Below are 22280 nucleotides of genomic sequence, written 5' to 3'. Positions count from 1 at the left end.
GCGGCGGCGGCGAGGAGGGCGGCGGCGGCGGTGGCGGCGGCGGCGCGCGGGAGGGCCTCGTGCTCGCGATGGCGCGGGAGCATTTTGGTCCGAAGCAGCTCGAGGTGCTGCCGCTCGGCCTCTCCTTCCCGCTCCTCGAGGCGCGGCGCGCATGCCGCCACCTCGCCTCGCCGCACTGGCCGGTCGGCGCGTGCGCGCTGCTGGCGCGCGAGGACCTGGCGCGGCAGGCGCAGGTGGCTCGGCGGGCCGCCTCGATCAGGCGCCGATAGTAGCCGAGACACGCTCCCCCACTCGCGTTGCTCACTCACGGAGCGCAGTGAGGCTCACGCTGCGCACTGAGGCTGCGGCCTCTCTCAGGGACGCGGAGATGCGGGGGGGGGGAGTCTCGCCCTCGCCCCCTCACCTCACCCCTCCGCCTGCAGCCTGTCGCCCGGCACGGCGCCCTCCGAGGCGCCGGAAGACGACCCGGACGGCATGCTCGCCCTGGCGCGCTCGTCGAGCCTCCGTTTCGCGCGCGACCTCCGCCTGCACGAGGCCAGATGCAAGCCGAGAGGCAAGCCGAGAGGCAGCCGAGAGGCAGCCGAGAGGCAGCCGAGAGGCAGCCGAGAGGCAGCCGAGAGACATGCCGAGAGACATGCCGAGAGATAGCCGAGAGATAAGCCGAGAGATAGCCGACAGACAGCCGAGAGAAATGCCGCTCGCACGCACGGCCCCGACCAGATCCCCCAGACCTCTGTCCCAAGACCTCCCCCCCCTGCTTCCCCCCCGCACCCCTCTCCCCCCTGACCCTCCCCTCCTCCGCCAGGTGCGCCGGCTGCTCTGCTCCTCGCGGCCGATCCCCCTCCGCTCGGTGGGCACCAACGCCGAGATGTCGGAGCACGACCTCGTGCACGAGCAGCAGGCCAAGCTCGCGCTGCTCTGCCGCCGCACGATGGCGCTCTCGGTCGGGCGGGGCATGGTTACGCTGGCCTCTTCGCCGGCGGAGCTGGTCGAGTCGCTGCGCCTCGCGCCTCTCGACCTGAAGGGGCGCACCTCGCCAAAGGCGGCGACGGTGCGGACGCCCCCCGCGCTCGTGTGTCTGTGGGGTGGGGGGGGGCTGGGGTGGAGGGGCGAGAGGCGCGTGGCCGCTGCTCTCCGTAGGTCGAGCTGGACACGAGCGCCTTCCCGCCCGACCACCTGATGTGGCCCGAGTTCCACAACGGGTGCGCCTCGGCGCTCCGCCTCTCCCCGCCCGGCTGCGGGCCGGTGCAGCACGGCGAGCTGGGGCGGCACTGGATCATGCACAACCAGCCAAAGGCGCGCCAGCACGCCTACGCCGGCTTCCTTCTCGGGATGGGGCTGCAGGGGCGGCTCAACTCGCTGGCCAACACGGACGTGTACCGCCTGATGTCGCAAGGCCACCACGTGACGATGATGGCCCTCCTCGTCGGCATGGCGGCGGGCAAGCGGGGCAGCGAGGACCCCGCCATCGCAAAGATGCTCTGCCTGCACATCCCGGCCCTCCACCCGCCCTCCTTCACGGAGCTCGAGCTCGAGGTGTGCCTCCCCCCCCCCACACACACACACCACACACACACACACCCAACCCCACCCCACCAAAGCAGCCACTCACCAGAGCAGCCGGCCACGGAAACCCCCCCCCCCCCCCCACAGCCCTCACCACTCCCCGCCCCTCGAGACCTCTCCGACCCACAGCCCCGGCCACACCCACCTCGGCCACACCTCGGCCACACCTCGGCCACACCTCGGCCACACCTCGGCCGCGCCGTGGCTAGGTGCCCGCCCTCGTGCAAATCTCGGCGCTGGTCGGCGTCGGCCTCCTCTACCAAGCCAGCGGCCAGAGGCTCATGACCGAGGCGCCGCTTCCGCCGACCGCGAGAGCGCGCGAGCGAGAGGTCGCCCAGCTGCTCAGTGGCGCGGCTCGCTGCGCAGGTGATGCTCGGCGAGATCGCCCGCCCCCCGACCAACGAGCTGCTCGGCTGCCGCGAGAGCTACTCGGTCGCCGCCGGCATCGCGCTCGGGCTCGTCTCGCTCGGCCGCGGCTCCGACCCCGGCCTCGCCGACCTCTTCATCGAGGACAAGCTCGGGAGCTACATGCACGGCCGCGCGCCCGTCTACAGCTCCCCGGACGGCGGCGACGGCATGGCGCGCCATTACCCCACCCCGTTAGCTCTCCGCGCCTGGGGCAGGCGTGCGCCCCGTCCCCTAGCTCGCCCCTCGCACGAGGCCTCCTCGCCGCAGGCCAAGGAGCCGACCGCTTCCCTCGCCACGCGCTGCTACCGCATCCGCGAGGGGCCGCGCGTCAACGTCGACGTCACCGCCGCCGGCGCCACCCTCGCGCTCGGCCTCCTCTTCTGCAAGTCCAACAACGCCTCCGTGGCGGCACAGCTCGAGGCGTGCCCTCCCGCCCCCGAGATACACGCACGCGCACGCACGCACACACACGCACGCACGCACGCACCCGCGGGTGCCCCCTCCGCACCCGCGGGTGCCCCCTCCAGTGGCGCAGAGAAGCCCCCCCCCCGACCCACCCACCCCCACCCACTCCCCACCCGCGTGCAGGTGCCTCACACGGTGCACGCCCTCCGCTGCGTGCGGCCCGACCTCGTCCTGCTCCGCGTCCTCGCGCGCGGCCTCATCCTCTGGGACTCGGTGCGGCCGACGGACGCGTGGGTCAACTCGCAGCTCACCCCCTCCACCGGCGGCGGCGAGCGTGGCGGGCTCGAGCCGGACTCGACCACCCTCCGGCTGGCGAGGCTCAACAGCCTCGCGGGCGCCTGCCTCGTGCTCGGCCTCCGCTTCGCCGGCAGCTGCAACCAGGCGGCGCACGACGTCTTGCACGCCAAGGAGCGCCGCTTTCACATAAACGCACAACCCCGGGCCCGAAATCGCCGCTTTCACGCGCCATCTCGACCACACCTCGGCCACGCTTCGGCCGCACCTCGGCCGCACCTCGGCCGCACCTCGGCCGCACCTCGCCCAAAGGTGCACCACTTTTACGCGCTGCGGCTCGCACTGGGCGGCGCGGCGGCGAGCACCGAGGGGACCCGCGCGGACAGGCCGACGGTCGAGTCGTGCTTGGGGACTGCCGCCCTCGCCATGGCTTGCGTCATGGCGGGCAGCGGACACCTCGGCAGCTTGCGGCTGCTGCGCGTGCTGCGCCGCTGCGCGGACAACGACGTCTCGTACGGCTTCCACATGTCCATCTCGATGGCGATCGGGCGCGCGGCGTGGCGCGGTGCGGCTTTGGCGGGGCTGGCCCCACAGCGTCGCGAGTGCGCGCGCCTCCGGCCCGTAGGCTCCTCTTCCTCGGCGGCGGGCGGCTCACCCTCGGCACGAGCAAGGCGGCGGTCGCCGCCCTCGTGACGTCGCTCTTCCCTCGCTTCCCGCTCGCGCCGACGGACGGGCGGTACCACTTGCAAGCGCTGCGCCACCTGTACGTGCTCGCGGCCGAGGCGCGCTGCCTCGAAGCGGTGGACGTCGACACGGGCGAGCCCGCCATGATCCCGCTGCGGCTCGTGCTGCGCGGCCGCGAGCGGCGCGAGCTGCTCCTCAGCACGCCGTGCCAGCTGCCGCCGCGCAACAGCATAGAGTCCGCCCTCGCTCGGCGCGCTGCGCCGCCAAGGGGTGCGCGGCGCCCACCACGCATGTTGTGTGCGCGTAGGTCGCTCACGCTCGCTTCGCCGCGCTACTGGGGCCGGTCGCTGCTCGTGCGCCGTCGCCCGGACCACGCCGCCGCGTTGCGCCAGCGCGTGCTCTGGGTGAAGCGCAAGACTGGCCACCTCCCGTACAAGCAGGACGCGCACGGCCTCTCGTCCATCTTTTGCCGCCCCTTTGGCAGCGCCGCCGCGCCGCGCGAGACGTCCCTCTCCCATTTCTGCTCCGAGCCGGCCATTCGCGCTTTTGCGCAGCACCTCTGCCGCCGCGCCGCCGCGCCCGCCGCCACGCCCGCCGCGACAGCGCTCACCGCTTCCCCCGACGCGGTGGAGCTGCACACCTTTTGCGACCGGCTGCTGTATGAGTGCCTCACCCAGGAGAAGCCCGACTTGGTGCCAGCGTACCTCCTGCTCTACCACACAGCGCTACGGCTCCAGCGCAACCGCTGCGCGGTCGGAATGCGCTCGCTGCGGCTGCTGCTGGCCCACGCGGAGGCGCGCGACGACGAGCCGTTGCAGCGCCCGTTCCTCCGCTCGCTGTGTCACCACGTGCTCCGGGCGGCGCGCGACGAGGGGGACCCGCCGCCCGCACCCGGAGCCTCGCGGAGCGGCGCGCACTGGCTCGCCATCGCCGCACGGCGCAAGCAGCAGGCGCGCGCTCAGTGAGTCTCTGAGCAGATGCAGCATGTACGTGTGGGATCACAGAGAGCACGACGACGTCGTGCTGTCAGAGAGCGCGCTCAGCGCCTGAGAGGCATGACGACGAAGTCACCGCGCCTTGCGTGCGCGCGCGTCGGCGAACTCGGCGTGAGTAACGCAGTACGGTGTACCTTGGTATGGCCTTATATCATATACGTACCTGTCGCGAATGGGTAGGGTTGTCAAACGTTAATTTGGGGCCTACAGTTGCGCTATTGTTGGCTGAAATCCTCAACGTTGTTCAAGTGTTCATCCCAGCCCATGCTGTTACTGTTTGTTACTGTTGTATTACGCTTTATACTCTGATCTCTGTTTGTTCAGGCTTCAGCGGCCAGCAAGCAGAAAATGGCAAAAAACCCGGGTAAGGGGTAAAACCCGAAAATACCTGGGATTTTCCGGGTATTTTCGGGTATTACCCGCACTGGACGCTGGAGATCGTCGTGGGTCACTGCCAGGCCTTCCTTACTGTTGTTCAGTCGGCCTAATAATTTCGCCTAACGTAAGCTACACTGTTGTTGGGGAGCCCCACTGCTGTTGTTCTGTTGTTACTGTTAACACTAGCAACACTGTTCAGCTCTTAACGTTTGACAACCCTACGAATGGGCTCAGCTCCTCTCTTCCTTCCTCGTGTCGTGGGGCTTTGTGCGCTCGACCATCGACGTCTGCCTCTACACCTACGAGAAGGACGGCACCGTCTTGTGGGCTCTCGTCTATGTCGACGACACTCCTCGCCGACAACTGCCCCAACTTACGTGCGCGCTTTGTTGCCGACATCTCGCGACGCTCTCCTACCGAGGACAAGGGCGAGCTCGAGTGGATCCTCCGCTCAACACCGCCATCACTCGCAACCGCGCTGCTCGTTCTCTGACCTTGTCTCAGGACCTCTACACCGCCGACCTCGTCGCAAAGTTCGAGTCGTACTTCGATCGCTCGCGCTCTCGTCTCTTCGCGACTCGCCGATTGACGTGAGGAAGGCCTCGAGCTCTCTCCCGCCGATCAGCCCGTTCTCGGCTCCGTCGAGTACGACGTCGACGAGATGTCCAAGTTTCGCGATGCGTACATGGCCATCGTCGGCGGCTTCTTTAGCTTGCGAATATGACGCGCGTCGACATCGCCTACTCCGCCTCGCAGCTCGCCCGCTTCATGACCAACCCCGGCCCGTCGCACTTTAAGGCTGCAATTCGCGTCCTTGAGCACTTGTATGAGCACTTGATAGGGTCGATTCCGCATGGTACGGGACCCCTCGATCGTCTCGCCCACCCTCACTGGTGTGTTCATTTGGGGGGGCCATAACAAACACGGTACAGGATCGAGGTGCACGCTGCAGAAGCAGTGTCGTCCCCCCTCTCCCCGACGGCGATGGCGGTGTGACCGATCGAGCTACAAGAGGAGCTTGTTCAGCAGGATCCGGGATAGTCAGATGCACTACCTCACTGGGCCTGAGACCACCACACGACAGCATCCCGTCACCGTCTCGGATTTATGTGGGGTCGAACCACTCCGGGATGGGCAAGCCCATCAATTTTCGTTTCGTATCTCCCCTGCACCTGCAGGAGATGGCGAGAGATGGATGAGTGGAGCTGGGCCGGAAGGGGAGAAGAGGAAAGGCGGGGGCGGGGCAGGGAGGAAGGGGGGGGGGTGGCTCAGATGGTCGAAGACTGCAGTCATAGCAACTTGTAGACGTATTACACACACAAATCGCGTCCTCGTCTACTTGCGCAACACCGCTGGCCGCGCTTTTATCATGCGCCCTAATCCCGTCCGTGGCCTCGAGAGCTTTGTCGACTCGAGCTGGGCCACCAAGTTTTCGTGCTCTGGCGGGATGTTCTTCTACCACAGGTGCCTCTTTCACTGGCTCTCAAAGATGCAGCGCTCCGCCACCCTTTCCAGCGCCGAGGCCGAGTTCTTTGGCGCTATGCTTGCTGCCAAAGGAGGTTATCTTCATTCGCGCGGAGCTGCTCATCGACCTCGGCATCCCTGTCGCGACGCCCCCAGCGTCATCAAGTGCGACTCCAAGTCCGCCGTCGGCATGGCCTTCGACCCCGTCGCATTCAAGAAGACCAAGCACATCCTGCGCGCTGCCGAGTTCCTCCGTGATCTCGTCGCACGCGAGGTGATCTCCGTTGAACACCTCTACCCGGAGCCGTGATGCTCGCCGACATCCTCACCAAGGCGGCTGCACGCGCCGTCTTTGTCGAGCTGATCAAGCAGCTCGACGCCTTTGCATGGCTTCGCGCGCGCATCGGGCCAGGAGGGGCTGTTCCCGGGCATATGCACCCATGCACCCCGGCGCGCAATTCTTTTATTGGTAGCGGCCGCACACACGATCGCATTCTTTATCTTTCTTTGTCGTTTTTGTGTCCTGTTTGATTGTCTGTGCCTTCGTGGCTTCTCTACATGTCATCTCACGGCGATGCTCACCACCACCGCGCTCCTCCTCTGCTTCGCACGCCGGTGTGGCCGCTATCGCTCAGTGTGACACCTTGCACGATCACCACTCAGACTGTATGGTTGCGCCGCCGCCGCCGCCGGCGCGCACCTCTCACGAGTTCCTGAGCCCGCCTCCCGGACATTTGTATTTATTCTCAGCGGCAGGGGCCATCGGGCTGGCTTCCCCCACGACTCAGGTGTTCACAGCATGCCCGACGACCTCGTACCTGCTCCAATCATGCGCGTCAGCGCTGCGTCGAATGGGCAAGTGTGACCGCGGGCTTCCGCTATGCAGGGCGCGCGTGGGTGGTGCACACCTGAGGCGGTGGCCTGCGCCATCGCGCGCCCAGCCAGAAAGCCGACCGAGACGAGGATCGCGCCCCCAACAACGTGGAAGTAGCCGAAACCTTTAGCGGAGGAGGAGCGCAGCGAGCCCATCTCGGCCGTGGAACTCTCCTTGACGAGAGCCTCCATGAAATCCAGCGACTCCGTGTCACTCATGAAGGCTGGCGTTCCCTCTGGGAGGCACTGCGTTGCCGAGCCCAGAAAGTCCTCCCCAATCGTGTACTCCCCGGAATCGCAACGGCAGTACTTTTCCGGCGGCGGCGACGAGGGTGGCGGTGGCGAGGGCGGCGGTGGTGGCGGCGCCGACGGCGGCGGTGATTGTTTTTTTTTTGATCGAGATACTAATAGTGAAGTTTGAAGTATGAAGACAAAACCCCAAAACTTATTTAAACAAAGTCAGAGTCAGAAACCAGAGAAGGCAAGGGAGGGATGGGAGGACGGGACGCCGCCACCAAGATTTTAAGGCGAGGACCTCAAGATGGCAGCGGGGAAGGAGCACTTGGAGCACTTGGAGTGCAGTCGGCAACCTCACATCCAGGGCCGGTGAGCTGAGAAGCGCATCCAGCGGGCCGGATGATCGGCATCGGGCTACGGGCTAGAGAGCCCTGACCCCTAGCTAGGGGGGGGCGCGCATTCGCAGGGCAAGGGCCTTAAAGTAAACACGGGTCTCCGAGGGTTAGTTCTGCGCTTTGGGTGTCCCCTAGCGGCGGAAGCCGGAACGCACCCTCTACTCGGAGCTAGTGATACGAGAATACGCACCGTCCCTTAAAGTAAACACAGTTCTCCGAGAGGGCTCCGTGTACCGGGTTTCCCCTTAACTGCAGAACGCCCCCTCTACTCGGAGCTAGTGGACACGGACACTACGACTAATACGAGAATACGCAGCTGCGAGACGCCTATAAAGAAACAGCGAGGTAAAGTTCGGCGGCTATGATAAACCGAAAGTTGTCGTAAAGCGCGGGCGAAAGCAAAGCAGAGGGCGGGCGCTTTCTGCCGCAGCGATGCCCGCAGCCTGTCGAGCAGCTGGGGAAAATCTTTCTTTCTTTCACACCGGGGACGCCTGTTTGCCTCACATGCGCGCTGTACTCTGGCGAGCACGCCGGCGCCTCTCTGGAAAGCCGATCCCGCCACCTCCGCCTCGGCCTGACGCGACGCTGCTCTTCAAGCTCACCAATCCGGAACTCCTTCTTGACGCAAAGAAGGGCTCGCACTGGCTCATCCCTGCTGGCATATGGGCCTTCTTCTCGGTCTACTTTGGCTACCTGTATCTGCGAGGGGATTTCTCGAACGTCCCCGTGGGCAGTGAACCGCAGTTGCCGCCGGGAGTGATCAGGGTGAGCCGGCGCCGCACGATTGTGAACATCACTGACACAGCCGTGACGTCACTCGTCAGCCTATGAGTAGGTGCTTCCGGACGGCCGCTACCTGCACGAGGACGGGCGCATCTTCCGTCCCCAGCGCAGCGATTCTTAAGTCAAGTGCGAAGCACGACCCGGTGCTCGTCCCTCTCAACCGATGCACATGTGTTGTCTATGTGTTCGTATATGCTTCTGGCCGCGTGTTTCTGGCCGTGTCACGAGTGATGTGATGAGCAACTTGAACTCACATGAACTCGAGGCGTAATGTACCATGGCGCTCCTTGCCCCTTGTCCCACGGAGGGCCCTCCCCGCCTCGCCGCGCACGCCGTGTGCGTCGCCGGCACCCGCGCCGCGAGCGCGTGTGCGACCGCCGCGGGCCGCCGCCGCCCGCGGCTCTCTCTCACTGACAACAAGACACAGCACGAGACCCGTACACCCCAACTCGTCCAAGGCAGCGCCCTCACATCGCGCCTTCGCGCAGCGCTTGGAGCCGCTTCTCGAGCGCGTCATCGTGCTCGTCCGCCGCCGCCCCCATCTGCACCGCCCCCTTGCCCACCGCCGCCGCCTTGTTTGCAATCTCGAGGCCGTGCTCGGCACTGACTGCGTCGAGCAGCTCGTCGACCTCGGCCTCGGGCATCGAGGCGGCGGTGGCCCCCCCCAGCGCGTTCTCCACCGTGGCCGACGCGAGGTCGAGGTTCTCAAACGAGCTCTCAAACTGCTCCATCACCTGCCCTATCTGCTCCATGTCCATCGACTTGAGCGCCTGCGAGGCGCGAGGGGAGAGAGGGAGGGCGGCGGCGCGCGGTCGACCGCCGGGCGCGGGGCGGAGGGGAGCGGGCGGCCGCGCCGCCTTGTCCATCCCCTTGACCACGCCTCCCATCTGCTTGGTGACAGCCTTCATTTGTATCGCCTGGTCAATCCGCGCGGCGACCGCGTCCATGCGGCTGGCGAGCTTCAGGTAGTTGGTCGCGGTGTTGCGGATGCGGATCGCGTTCTGACACAGCGGGGCCGGGTGAAGCGCGTGGCGCGGCGGTGCCGGGTCTGGTGGCAGCGCGGGTCCGCACCTGTGCGTGGATCCTAGCCACGTCCATGTTGCCCTTCTCCATCTCCTTCTTCACCTGCGATCAGGCGGCTCTCTCCGGTCAGCGTGTGGGAGAGCGCAGGCGCGCCAGCTCGGTCGCGCCTTGAGCAGCTCCGCCTTCTCCTGCTTCGTGCTCTTTGCAGACATGCGGTCAAACTGCTTGCTGGTGAGCTTCAGGTCGAAGACCTGCTTCTCGAGGTTGGGCCCGCTGCTGAAGAAGTTCATGGAGCGGCTTGGCCCGCCGACGCAGACGCAGACGCAGACGGTCAGTTGCGCTGGTTTGAGTGCTCGGGCGCCTCGCTGCCGTCGCGACCGTCCGCGCGGCCTGGATTCTTTTTATGCCGCTTGATTTTTCTTTTCATGCATCCGGCACCTTGTTTGCATTGGCCTCTCCCGCACCGCTGGGCTAGCCCAGCGCATGACGAGTCCCGTGGTGGAGGACCTGCGCGCGGCGGCGTCCCAGCTCGGCGAATCGGGCGTCTGGGACAGCTACTACGACTGCGTCGCGACGCGGCTCGGCTTTAGCGACTACGAGCCACACGAGCTGCTCGGCGCAGTCTACGAGGTGCTGCGGCCGGAGCACGGCGTCGCCGCGCTGTGTGCAGAGTCTGTGCGTGCCGCCCGCAGGCGGGCGGTCCCGTCTGGCCGCTCCCTCAGCCCGCGCGCCGCCGCCCGCAGGCCGTGATGTTTGGCGCTCTCCTGCTCACCTTCTTGGGCGTCCACCTGACCCGGCCGATGTCCTTCTTGCTGGGTGCGCTGATCGGCATCGGCGGCGCGCTGCTCCTCGACGACATCTTCCTGCCGCGCGCCGCAGACTCGCGGATGAGCTGCGAGACGCTCGAGTCGACGACGCTGCTCGCGGGGCTGCTGGTCGGCGTGGGGATGCTCGCCTTCCGGAAGGGGCTGCACGTCGCGCTGGGGCTCCTCTTCGGGGAGGTCGCCGGGAACTCCGCGTACGGGCTGCTCGAGATGCAGTCCTCGCCCGCGGGGGCCGAGGTGCAGCGCACCATCCGGATGCTGCTGGCGGTGGTCGGGGCGGTCGTGATGCTGATGGTCGGGGACACCTTCTGGCTGTACGTGTCGGCCGTCGTCGGCTCGTGGGTGGCGACGCGGAGCTACGTCGAGCTCTTCCTCGTCACCGAGGAGCCGCGCTACCAGGCCTTCCTCAGGCGCGCCCACCACCGCCCTCCGCCCCTCCTCCCGGCCCTCCGCCCTCCGCCTCCACTTGGACCTCCGCCGCCGCGCACGCGCAGGTACGAGCCCAACTTTGCGACCCTCGCCGGCCACCCCTACTCCTTCTTTGCCGACTTCATCCACGACCCGTACCTGCGCAGCCCGATGACGCTCTTCCTGCTGCTCGCCGTCGGCGGAGGGCTCACGCAGCGAGAGGTGTGGCAGAAGTTGCACCGGCGGAACGGGCCGCCGCCCGACCAGCAGGGCGGCACGGCGGCGGGCAAGCCGGCCGGCCTGGCCGGGGCGAAGCCGGCCGGTGGGTACGGGTACGATCAGCTGCTGTGACGCGAGGGACGGACCGGCCCGCCTTCGTCTCGATATATCCCTTTCCCGGTCGATCTCTGCGGCGACCGCCCCGGTCGTGTGTGTGTTTGTGATGAGCATTTAACTGGCTGTGGTGTATGTGCTCTTAGCGCACGAACGTGTCGTGCGCGCGAGCATGCATGCTTTATTTATCGTTTGAACACACCGCCGAGCGGCGGCCGCGCCGCGCGCTCTCTCGTCTCTGAGGTCCGTTTCGTGTCCAACAGCCGTGTCCGACAGGGAGAGCGAGGCCCGAGGGACAGCCGACAAGGTCTCTCAGACACACAACAGACGACAGACACTCACACGGCACTCTCGGACGTCGCTGAGATCGAGACGCCCAGGACCTCTCCGCTCTCCGGTTCGCGTTGCGCAGGGCGCGGCGGGGATATCTGCCGTGTGAGGACCGTGCCTTTCCTCTGTGCTCTCCCGACTCGGTACGGACGCGCGCTCCCTCCGGTCCCACAGGAAGTAGGCTAGGAGGCGCCGGCATAGCTCTGAGCACACAGCATTGCGCTGCTGCTAGCGCGTCCTGAGTGAAGCATCCGAATGGGCAACAGGCGGCGATGGAGCGACCAGTGGAGCTTCAGTTTTCAACTAGCGGCGACAGCGGAAATGCCCCGCGCGCCAGCCACTCGGCGCACGCATCGAGTCTCTCGAGCGCGGCGAATTGTCCACGCATCCAACTCTCTCTCCATGTGGCCGTACGCACGTTTCGCGCGAATCGCGGGGTTTTTGACGTGGCGGGCGGGCGGTCCGTCCTTCCTGTGGAGAGGGCGTTGCTTCTCTGCAGTCATATGGCCCTGCATGGATCAAGACGTCGCTCTACCATGACTTTTCTAAAAGAAAGAAAGAAAACATATGGCCATGCCACCCACTGTGATTTTGTGTGAGCTCTGTGTCTTCCTTTGCCAAGAACATACAGGCGACGGCGCCCCGCGTATTACTTTCTTTCCTCGACGCCGCCGCTGCACGCGAGGAAAAAGCCGGCGCCCGCGCGGAAAAAGCGCCTCATGGCCGAGTGGCAGAAGGGCGACGCCGCCTGGTGCTACATCAACGACGATGTCACCTACGAGGCGGGCAAGATCGTGGAGCTGGGTGAGGACGATCGCAGCGTGACGCTCAAGCTGGCGTCTGGGAAGACGCTCACGACAGAGCGCGCCAACGTTCTCAGAGCAAACAAAGACAAGCAGGATGGTACATGTACCATGACTTAAAGAAAGAAAGAAAGAATCTTACAACAAAACTCCCTCGCACAACACTGGGCACGGGACTGAAAGAAAACAGACACCCCAAGGGAGGGATGGGAGAACGGCACGCCGCCACCACACAGGGATTTTAAGGAGAGGAGTGGACGGACGGAAAAACACCCCCCTTTTATGCCTGACCCTGGCCATGGCCTCTCTGGGGGTGAGCTGGGCCGGCCGCCTCCGGGTCCGCCTCTCGCACGGTGGGCTCGCATCCGGGAGAGCATCCGAGACCCGCGGTTGTCCGCTCGCTGGGCGCGACCTACATGGAAATCCACTGCACACAGATCTGTGCTTTTGGCGCTTATTGCTCGCTCTCTGTGCAATCGCAACGCCAGAGGCCGTGCTTGGAGAGTGTGTCGCAGTGCTGCTACGTCAGTGGATTGAGCCGCGACGCAGGCTCCATCGGTGAGCTGCGGCGGCGCACCGGCCGCTCCATGCATGCTCTCCGGCGAGCCGTCGCAAACGCGTTTCCGTCCGCCCGTTTCATCGAGTTTGCCCGAATGGTAAAATGCAATCGAATCTGCCCGAGTGGTCAAGTAAAACTTTGCCTTTCGTGAAAATTGCCCGAGTGGTCGAGTGGTCAAGTAAAACTTTGCCTTTCGTAAAAGTTGCCCGAGTGGTCTGTGGGGAAAAAACGAAAATCGAGACGGACTTCTTGAACGGCCGGGCAACATGTCTTCCTTACTATTATTAATTGATGCTTTTTGAATTTTGACAATTAACAAGCTCTTGAAGTTGCTACGATTGCCGTTTTCGCCTGGAAGAGCCCCCCCCCCCCCCACACACACGCACACACCACCCCCTCCCCCCACACACCCTGCCCGGCCCTGCCGGCACGGCGCGCTTACCATCAGCTGTCTCCTGCAGGTGAGGGAAAGGCGCAAATCAGAACGATGGGCTTGCCCATCCCGGAGTGGTTCGACTCCACATAAATCCGAGACGGTGACGGGAAGCGTCTCAGCGGTCTCAGGCCCAGTGAGGTAGTGCGCGGGCTAACCCGGATCCTGCTGAACAAGTTCCTCTTGTAGCTCGATCGGTCACACCGCCATCGCCGTCGGGGAGAGGGGGGACGACACTGCTCCTGCAGCGTGCACCTCGATCCTGCACCGTGTTTGTTATGACCCCCCCCAATGAACACACCAGTGAGGGAGGGCGAGACGATCGAGGGGTCCCGTACCATGCGGAATCGACCCTATCCAGTGCTCAAGTGCTCAAGAGAGGAGTGTGATGCGCTAGCCGTCGCCCACCCTGGGGAGTCTGCCTCTTCGTATCTCTTTTCGCAGTCTCTCGCCGCTTCTCGCTGCAACCTTCATGCCACCTCGCGGCCGTCCCACTCTCGTCGTTCTCTCCCTTGTCACTTCCTCCTCTGTCGCGTCGTTCTCTTCCGCCTCGTCCTGCGACGCCGCCGCCTGCCGGTCCCTTGTTCTCGCGGCTTCTTTCGCCTTTCGGCGCAACTCCGTCCTCCTCGCGGCGTATCCTGGCCCCTCGAGTCTATCGAGCTCCCCTCGCGCAAGGACCACATTTCTGACTCCCACTCCGATCATTTGCCTGCAGGTCATGTTGTTGCTCAGGTCCACTCTCTCTTCGAACACTCGTGCCTCTACGGATGATGCCGGCGCTGGAGTCCCCTTCGGATGCATCGTGACATCTGACAACTGAATTTCCACTGGGAACGGCCGCACTCTGCTCGCTACCCCCCCTGCACAACTAAGCTCATGTCCGACCCCCCCCCCAGCAGCAGCGCTCTGCTGCTGGGGGGGTCGGGACCCCCCCCCAAGCAGCAGCGCTCTGCTGCTGGGGGGGTCCGGACCCCCCCCCAGCAGGAGCGCTCTGCCTGTGGGGGATGCTGGCATCTCTGTACAGACAGCAGCTGTAAGTAGCATGCGTTCCAGTGGCGAGAATTTATAGTGGCATCAAAATCAGTGGTCTCACCGGCGGGCCCTCCTACTGCCAACCGGGAGGTGCGGGGCACGCCAGCCTCTCTTCTACGCCTCTCGTGCCTCGCGGCTCCTCTGCTTCAAGGAGGGAAGTAGATACGGCTCTCGCAGCCCATCGTACGCCGTGGCACAGCGGGGAGCACAGCGGGCTGTACAAGATATTGTTCCCTATCTTCGCATGCTCGTCGTTGGTGATATCCGCGCGAGGTCATACGCCACAGGCCAGCAATCACTCGATGATGAGACTACTGATGGAGGCGCGACGCTCTGACACCGAGTGTTGCTCGACACTGCGACACTGCCGAGTACCGCGCAGCGCTTTCTCGCGAGGTGTATTGGGCTCGAAGGCGCGGCGAACACAACCGCCTCGAGCGTACGAGTACCGCTTAAACACGAACCGAGGGCGGAGAGGGGGGGGCGGCGGCGAGGAGGCGGGAGAGCTGGGTCCAGTGCGCTCTGCTGCTGGGGGGGGTCGGGACCCCCCCCCCAGCAGGAGCGCTCTGCTGCTGGGGGGGTTAGACCCCCCCCCCCCTAGCAGCAGGGATGAGCTTAGTTGTGCAGGGGGGGTAGCGAGCAGAGTGCGGCCGCTCTGGTTCGTCCTCCTCTGAGTCATCTTCCCCGTCCTCCTTCCGCTCGGCTCTTCGCTCAGTACGTTCGGTGTGGCTCACCCTCCATGCCGTGAACAGGCGCTTTATCCACCCTATATTCTTCTCTCGTTCCTCTGCCCGTGCCTTGGTCTTGTCGTTGTTTCGCACCCATGTCTGTATGGCAATCGAGGCTGCCTTCCCCACTACCTGTAGTTCACTCGTCACCTCTCCCGCGAGCTCCCTTCTCTTTCTTGTGCGGGTAGGGGGTAGCGTGCAGGCAATCACGGGCGCTATTTTGTCGTACTCCTCTTCGGCGAGCGCCCCAAATCTAGACCCTTTCGCCTTTAAGGAGGCTGCCCTCGCTCGTCTCAGGAATGTGGCGGTGTCTTTTGAGTCCGGCGCCTCCCGTTGAACTCTTGCTGTCGCCCTCGCTGTGTGTTTATCGAGCTTCCGCATGAAGTGACGCGCCTCTTCCTTATTTCCAGCGCAGCTGCCGCTCAGTATGTGCGCCAACGACGCCTGTGGTGGCTCACTGTCTTCTTGTTTCCAGTCGTCCCAGTCTCTCAGTTCCCCGCGTCTCCTCCTTGCCTCGCGCGCCTCTTTTGTGACCTCATCCCTAGCCGCTTTGCACGCTCTGCATCCCCAGAACGCACTTCTCGTGGCGGGGCCCCTCATTCCCCGTTTCTTTTCCCCCTCTAGAATACGCCTGTGGTGTGCCCCATGTGGCACCCCGACCTGTTGTCTCGCCCTGGCCCCCAAGATCGTTTTGGTCGTCACATTGTGATCCCCGACGTCGTCAAATGTCGCCCGCCTGTCCTTCCCCCCGTTCTCGTCTGGTAATCTCATCTTATTATCCCATCGATGCTTGAGGCTGGCTACTGCCACTTCGCTCCACAACCGTCCTGCCACCCCTGCCGTGTGCGACCCCGGCCTCACTGTCTTTCGATATTGCTCGCACACCCACTCGTGCGCGCTCTTACACATGTGTCCGTACGTCCGTCGGTCCACTATCTCCCTCTTCTCTGCGTTCTCTGCCGCCTCCCTTCGCACCGTGTACATGCATGGCCGCGTCCGCACCGCGTCCCGCACCACTTTCGAGGCGTCCTCTGAGTCGTTGTCCCCGAGGTGTGCTGTCGCCACCGCGTCGGCGTAAGCGTTGCAGGCTATTCCCACATGTGCTGGCACCCACATGAAGACCACCGCCTCTAGCTTCGATCTATAGTAAGCGATCGCCTCCAGGAGCCCGCCTCTCTCCCAGTCCCTCAGGCCTTCTGGTATCCCTTTGCGGTGCGCATTCTCAATCTGCTGCAGCGCGGGTTTGCAGTCGCATAGCACTAAGCACCTCCGCGATTGCGCGTCGCTCGCGCTCGCCATTTTGCGTAAGTATGCGAGTATCGCGTACATCTCCGCGTCTATCGGCTCCCACATGTTCGGCAGCTTTCCTCCCCACATTCCCGCCCCAAACGCTGTCCGTATCTCCCCTTCTTCACAGGGTCCGATTCCGTTGGGATCCTTTACCTGTGCGTCTCCCGGGACGCTCTTTCCGAATCGTGTCGGTCCTTCGAGAACACGCCGTACGCCACCCTAGGGTTCGGCACGTACTTTCCATCCTCCGCCATTTTGTCTTCATGGTCCTTTCCTCCGTCCGTCGCCGCAAAGTGTGTGAACTGGTGTGAGACGTGCAACGCGAGGCATGTCTGCGCTACCTTCACGTTCAGGGCTCGTCCCTTCCCCGACCGCAGCGGCTCGCTGTCTTTTCCCATCTTAATTCGCTTTCCGTTGCCGTCCGTCAGCTCTCCCCCCTCTCAAATTCGTCGTATCTGAGCAAGAAGCGCGTGAGGGGGTCCTCCTGTAGCTCCCCTACTCTGATCGCGCTCGCCCCGTGTCCGTGCCCCACAAACAGCTCGTAGTCTTCTTTCTTCCAGTTTATGTGTCTCTGGGGCGCCCCCTCTGGGACCACCATGACTTTTCTGGCGACGGCGCCGCGTGACTCTCACTTTTCTTTCCTCGACGCCGCCGCTCCAACTCTCTCTCCATGTGTGCGTACGGCAGCGTACCACACGTTTCGCGCGAATTTGGGTTTTTGACGTGGCGGGCGGGCGGTCCGTCCTTCCTGTGGAGAGGGCGTTGCTTCTCTGCAGTCATATGGCCCTGCATGGATCAAGACGTCGCTCTACCATGACTTTTCTAAAAGAAAGAAAGAAAACATATGGCCATGCCACCCACTGTGATTTTGTGTGAGCTCTGTGTCTTCCTTTGCCAAGAACATACAGGCGACGGCGCCCCGCGTACTACTTTCTTTCCTCGACGCCGCCGCTGCACGCGAGGAAAAAGCCGGCGCCCGCGCGGAAAAAGCGCCTCATGGCCGAGTGGCAGAAGGGCGACGCCGCCTGGTGCTACATCAACGACGATGTCACCTACGAGGCGGGCAAGATCGTGGAGCTGGGTGAGGACGATCGCAGCGTGACGCTCAAGCTGGCGTCTGGGAAGACGCTCACGACAGAGCGCGCCAACGTTCTCAGAGCAAACAAAGACAAGCAGGATGGAGTGGAGGACAACACGTTCCTGCGCGAGCTGAACGAGGCGACGATCCTGCATAATGTTGGCGTGCGCTACGCCAAGAGCGAAGGCGGCATCTACTCCACGACCGGCCACATTCTGATCGCCGTCAACCCATTCCGGCAGCTAAAGATTTACGAGGAAGCGCAGGCGCGCGCACTAGACGCCGCGCGCGCCCTGCCGGTCAGACCGCGGCGAGGCTGCCGCAGCACGCTCCGCCGCCCCGCCCTCCCGCGCCGGCCTGAGCATCTCTCCCCCGCCCTGGCGCGCTCTGCCGCAGATCAAGCGCTACCTGGGCAAGCCGATCGGATCGGAGCCGCCGCACATCTACGCCATCGCCGACCGCATGTACCGACTGCTGCTGAGCTCGGGAGACAGCCAGGCGCGCTCTCGCCGTCCCAGCCCCCGCAGCCCCCGGGCGCGACACCGCGGCGGCCCATTGCTCCTGCGGTGCCGCGATCGCTCTGCCCCTCGCGCGCAGGCCATCATCGTCTCTGGCCCCTCCGGCGCGGGCAAGACGGAGACGTGCAAGCTGGTGCTGAAGCACCTCGCGTACGTGACCAAGCACCTCTCCGAGGCGGGCATGTCCAAGTCGTCGATGGAGCTCGGCGCGCTCCTCGTGATGACCAACCCGCTGCTCGAGGCGTTTGGGAACGCCGAGACCAACCTCAACCGCAACTCGTCGCGCTTCGGCAAGTTCACGCAGATCCACGTCTCGAAGAAGGGCGCCATCCTCGGCGCCTCGATCCAGACCTACCTCCTCGAGGCGACCCGCGTCGTCGTGCACGCCGAGAGGAACTGCAACTACCACATCTTTTACCAGGCGAGACGCTCCCGCTGGCCCGCTGCACCCCGCGCGCCAGAGGGGTCGCATTACCGCGCCACGCGCCGCCCAGTCTCCTCCCGCTGTCGACGTCCGAAGCCCTCCCCCCTCCCGGCGCCTCCCTGCCTACGCTCTGCCCGCCCGCCGCCGCCGCCAGATCGTGGCCGGCCTCTCGTCGAGCGAGAAGGCGTCCTGCCAGCTCGAGAGCGACGCGAACAAGTACGCGTACCTGCGCAACGCGACGGGCAAGGCGACCGCGCGGCCGGGCGGCCGGGTGGGCGGGGGCGGGGACGCCGCCGAGTTCAAGGACTCGCTCTCCGTGCTGCAAAAGATCGGCGTCTCGGAGAAGCTGATCGCGTCGCTGTGGGAGACGCTCTCGGGCCTGCTCGCGCTCGGCAACATCACGTACGGCGAGACGGTCAACGGCGACGCGTGCATCCAAAACACAAAGGCGCTCGGGACGGCGTGCAAGCTGCTGCAGTGCCACGACGCGCTGCTGCAGCAGGGCCTCACCTCGCGCACGCTCAAGCTCAAGGGGGGCGAGATGCAGGCGCCGCTCCGGCGCAGCAGGCGGGCACGCCGGTGGCACGTCCATCACATGTCCAACGACACGTCCCACAGGTGCCGCTCAAGCAGGAGGAGGCGGAGAGCGCGAGGGACGCGCTCGCGAAGGCCGTGTACGGCAAGCTGTTCAGCTGGATCGTGACGCAGATCAACACGGCGCTGATCGACAAGGATACCAAGCTCGACGACACGGGCTTCCTCGGCATCCTCGACATCTATGGCTTCGAGAACTTCGAGCGCAACTCGCTCGAGCAGCTGCTCATCAACTTCACCAACGAGCAGCTGCACCAGCACTTCGCCATCGCGCTCTTCAAGACGGAGCAGGAGATCTACAAGTCGGAGGGCATCGTCTGGCCCGGCGTCGAGTGGGAGGACAACACGGCCTGCCTCGAGGCCATCAGTGGCAAGGGCGGCTCCATCTTCAACCTGCTGACGGAGCACTCGCGGCTGCCAAAGTCGAGCGACGCGTCCATGACGGAGGGCCTGCTCAACGAGCACCGCAAGTCGAAGCACATCTCGCCGCCAAAGATGGGTTCCAAGGGCGGCCGCGGCACCGGCGCCGGCACGAAGCTGACCGGGAAGGAGGCGTTTGTCATCGCGCACTTTGCGGGCTCGGTCATGTACCAGACGGCGGGCTGGCTCAAGAAGAACACCGACTCGCTGCACGAGGACCTCTCGCTGTGCATGTCCTCCTCCTCCGCGCCCATCCTCAAGGACCTCTTCTCGGTCGGCTCGATCAACGCCTTCACCGGCGGCTCCAAGGGCGGCGGGAAGCGGGCCGGCTTCGTCGCCGACAAGTACCAGAAGCAGCTCGACGATCTGATGCGCACGCTGCGCGCGACCAGCTCGCACTTTGTGCGCTGCATCAAGCCCAACCACGAGCAGGCGCCCAACAAGTTCAACAAGTGGCTCGTGCTCGACCAGCTGCGCAACTCGGGCATGGTGGACGCCGTCCGCCTCCTCTCCTCCGGCTACTCGGTGCGCATCCCCTTCACGACGCTCGAGGAGTCGTTCAAGCCGCTCTGCCCGGACAAGTTCAAGGCACTGTCCGCGCCCACCTTCGCGACGTGCCTGCTCACCGCGCTCGACCTCGGCCGGACCGACTTCCTCGTCGGCCTGACCAAGGCCTTCTTCAAGTCGACCAAGCTCGCCTTCGTCGACGCGCTCATGGACGGCACGAAGAAGCTCGAGCCAAAGTTCTTCAAAAAAATGGCGCGCGTGCTCGCCCTCTACCGCTTCCGCCGCGCCATCGCGGCGGTCCGCTCGCTCATCTACCTCATGACTAAGATGCGCCGCCAGCGCGCGCTCAAGAAGCTGCGCCAGTCGGCGCTGGTCGCCTCCGCCGTGGGCCGCTCAATCGTGCGCCGCGCCAAGGACATCCGCTTCGGCAACGCCGTCACGATGATGCAAAAGTCGGGGCGCGGCTCCCTCGCGCGCGCCGAGTACCGCAAGCGGAAGCGGGCGGTCTGCGTCATCCAGTCGAGCGGGCGCGGCATCAAGTCGCGCCGCGAGCTCAAGGTTGTCCGCGACGCGAGGAAGGCGGACAAGAAGAAGCGGGCGATGGCGGAGCGCAACGAGCAGATCCGCAAGCACCGCGAGGAGCTGCAGGCCAGGGCGCTCGCCGAGGGGCGCGGCCCCCTCACCGCCGAGGACATGGCCAACGGCGCCTTCATGACCAAGAGCCACACGATCCAGAGCAACCGCATGATGCTGGGCGCGCACTCGGCCGCGCAGTCCGGCCTCAAGCACACCTACTCGGGCGGCGTCGGCGCGCCGCGCCGCTCGGCCGAGCAGCGGCGGCAGGAGCGGCGCGAGTTCCAGGCGGCGCGCGACGCGGAGGCGCGCGGCGAGGACCCCGAGGCGGCCATCGCGGAAATCAAGAAGGCGTACGCCGAGGGGCGGACCGAGTACCTCGACGAGCACGACCGGAAGCACGGCGTCAACCCGGCGGAGGACGAGGACTCGGACGGGTCGGACATGGCGATGGACTCGGACGAGGAGGAGGAGCTCCAAAACTCGATGCTCGCGGACGGGCGCTACAACGCCTCCAAGATCCAGAACCCAAAGGACCTGCTCGCGGCGACGGCGGCCCTCGACTACAAGTCGGCCAACCGCACGAGCAGCGGGGGCTACGACTTTGGCGACGAGGACGCCCCGCACGGCGGCAGCGGGGGCGGAGGCGGGCGGCACATGTCCAAGATGTCGCGCCTCAAGGCGTCGACCCTCGGCTCGGCGCTCGGCTCCGCACGCCGGCGCAGCGACATGAAGCTGGTGCTCTCCAAGACGGCCAAGGGCTCCATCGTCACCGCGGCGCGGATGAAGGTGCGCAAGACGGCGGACGCCAGCTGGACCGACCGGTACGCCGTGGTCGTGGGCGATGTGCTGCTCGTCTTCATGCTGCAGACGGCGCCGGATTTTCCGTTGGGCCTCCGCCTTTGGCCGTGGCAGGGGGGGCCCCGCCCCGGGCCCTTGCCCCCCCCACCCCCACCACCATGGACCATTACACCCCTGCAAGAGCCCCCCTCCCTGGGCCATCCTTTTGCCCCCCCCCCCCCCCCCGCTCAACCCCCCCCTCCCGCTCCTCCTCGCGCAGGTCGTCTGCCTCAAGCAGTCGACCCTCGCCGACATGAAGAAGGTCGACATCCGGAAGGACGCCTCCTTCAGCCTCGCCGCGCAGGTCTCGGCGATGGGCGGCCTCCAGCTGCAGGCCGAGGACCTCGAGACGATGCAGCGCTTCGCGGTGACGATGCTGCTCGGCGTCTCCAACGTGACGCGCTCGCGGCAGCAGGCCAAGCTCAAGATGGCGCAGCAGCTCTTCCACGAGAAGAAGCTCTCGTTGCTCAAGACCCAGCACATGATTGAGCTGCTGCACAAGTCGCAGGAGATGTTCTTCGAGGCGCGCGCCTTCCGAGATCCAGCCGAGATGGCCCAGCCGAGATGGTCCAGCCGAGATCCAGCCGAGATCCAGCCGAGATGACTTTTGGTTCGAGGCGCGCGCGGCCCCTCTCGCGCCCCCTCTCGCCCCGTCACCGCGGCGCGCTCTCCCCAGGCGGGCTCCGGCCAGTTCGACGACTGCAACGCCGTGTGCATGCACTCGGGCACGATGCGCCAGTCGCTGATCGACGTGACGCCCTTCATGCCCGTCTCGGACTTCATCTGCGAGTATTGCTCTTGCGTCATCATCCCCGAGGAGGAGGCCGAGGTGGCGACGCAGGGCCTCGAGGCGCAGGTCGAGATGTCGCGGCAGCAGGTGGAGAGCGAGAAGCGCAAGAAGATGGCCCTCGACGAGGAGACACTCGAGGGCGCGCGCGACGTGCGCATCCTGCGGCAGCGGCGGCAGCAGAGCGAGCAGGAGGCGCTCGCCAAGCAGCAGCAGATCGACGACGCGATTGCCGCGCGGCAGAAGGTGCAGGCGCAGGTGGCGGAGATGCGCATGTACGAGGAGCTGCCCGGC

General features: G+C 65.2%; 4 protein-coding genes across 4 annotated transcripts; 3 read left to right on the top strand and 1 right to left on the bottom strand.

Annotated features, from left to right (window-relative positions):
- Nucleotides 1–68: 68 nt before the first annotated feature.
- EMIHUDRAFT_459273 (hypothetical protein) lies at nucleotides 69–4322 on the top strand (the record flags this gene model as incomplete). The annotated part of the gene is made up of 9 exons (XM_005768136.1): nucleotides 69–233; nucleotides 878–1051; nucleotides 1141–1536; nucleotides 1933–2376; nucleotides 2563–2847; nucleotides 2986–3221; nucleotides 3299–3592; nucleotides 3665–3761; nucleotides 4035–4322. 9 exons carry the CDS (start codon nucleotides 69–71, stop codon nucleotides 4320–4322), a joined length of 2379 nt encoding a protein of 792 aa, XP_005768193.1.
- A 4395-nt stretch (nucleotides 4323–8717) lies between these two features.
- EMIHUDRAFT_419528 (hypothetical protein) lies at nucleotides 8718–9879 on the bottom strand. The gene is made up of 4 exons (XM_005768135.1): nucleotides 9673–9879; nucleotides 9554–9607; nucleotides 9340–9483; nucleotides 8718–9252 (listed from the first exon to the last, which is right to left on the bottom strand). The coding sequence occupies exons 1-4, from the start codon at nucleotides 9793–9795 to the stop codon at nucleotides 8950–8952; spliced, it is 624 nt and encodes a 207-aa protein (XP_005768192.1). The 5' UTR covers nucleotides 9796–9879; the 3' UTR covers nucleotides 8718–8949.
- A 60-nt stretch (nucleotides 9880–9939) lies between these two features.
- On the top strand, nucleotides 9940–12323 carry EMIHUDRAFT_470512 (hypothetical protein; the record flags this gene model as incomplete). The annotated part of the gene is made up of 3 exons (XM_005768134.1): nucleotides 9940–10180; nucleotides 10249–11084; nucleotides 12032–12323. Exons 1-3 carry the CDS (start codon nucleotides 9989–9991, stop codon nucleotides 12321–12323), a joined length of 1320 nt encoding a protein of 439 aa, XP_005768191.1. The 5' UTR covers nucleotides 9940–9988.
- Nucleotides 12324–17241: 4918 nt separating this feature from the next.
- On the top strand, nucleotides 17242–20171 carry EMIHUDRAFT_430975 (hypothetical protein; the record flags this gene model as incomplete). The annotated part of the gene is made up of 4 exons (XM_005768133.1): nucleotides 17242–17622; nucleotides 17720–18334; nucleotides 18468–18851; nucleotides 18884–20171. Coding segments are annotated over 4 exons (2667 nt in total), but the record flags the coding sequence as incomplete, so codon positions are not given.
- Nucleotides 20172–22280: the final 2109 nt, after the last annotated feature.

Source organism: Emiliania huxleyi (assembly GCF_000372725.1).
Source record: "Emiliania huxleyi CCMP1516 unplaced genomic scaffold EMIHUscaffold_469, whole genome shotgun sequence".
In the NCBI taxonomy this organism is placed as follows: Eukaryota; Haptophyta; order Isochrysidales; family Noelaerhabdaceae; genus Emiliania; species Emiliania huxleyi.
The sequence above is the reverse complement of the archived record's forward strand: the minus strand, read 5'-3'. Positions and strand labels throughout refer to the sequence as shown.

What these genes read in the sequence shown, in the direction of transcription:
- EMIHUDRAFT_419528 (XM_005768135.1), bottom strand. Translation starts at nt 9,795, where the DNA reads ATGAACTTCTTCAGCAGCGGGCCCAACCTCGAGAAGCAGGTCTTCGAC. An exon ending in TGGCTAGGATCCACGCACAG is followed by an intron (nt 9,484 to 9,553) that starts GTGCGGACCCGC and finishes CCGCTGTGTCAG; the next exon opens with AACGCGATCCGCATCCGCAA. An exon ending in TGGTCAAGGGGATGGACAAG is followed by an intron (nt 9,253 to 9,339) that starts GCGGCGCGGCCG and finishes CGCGCCTCGCAG; the next exon opens with GCGCTCAAGTCGATGGACAT.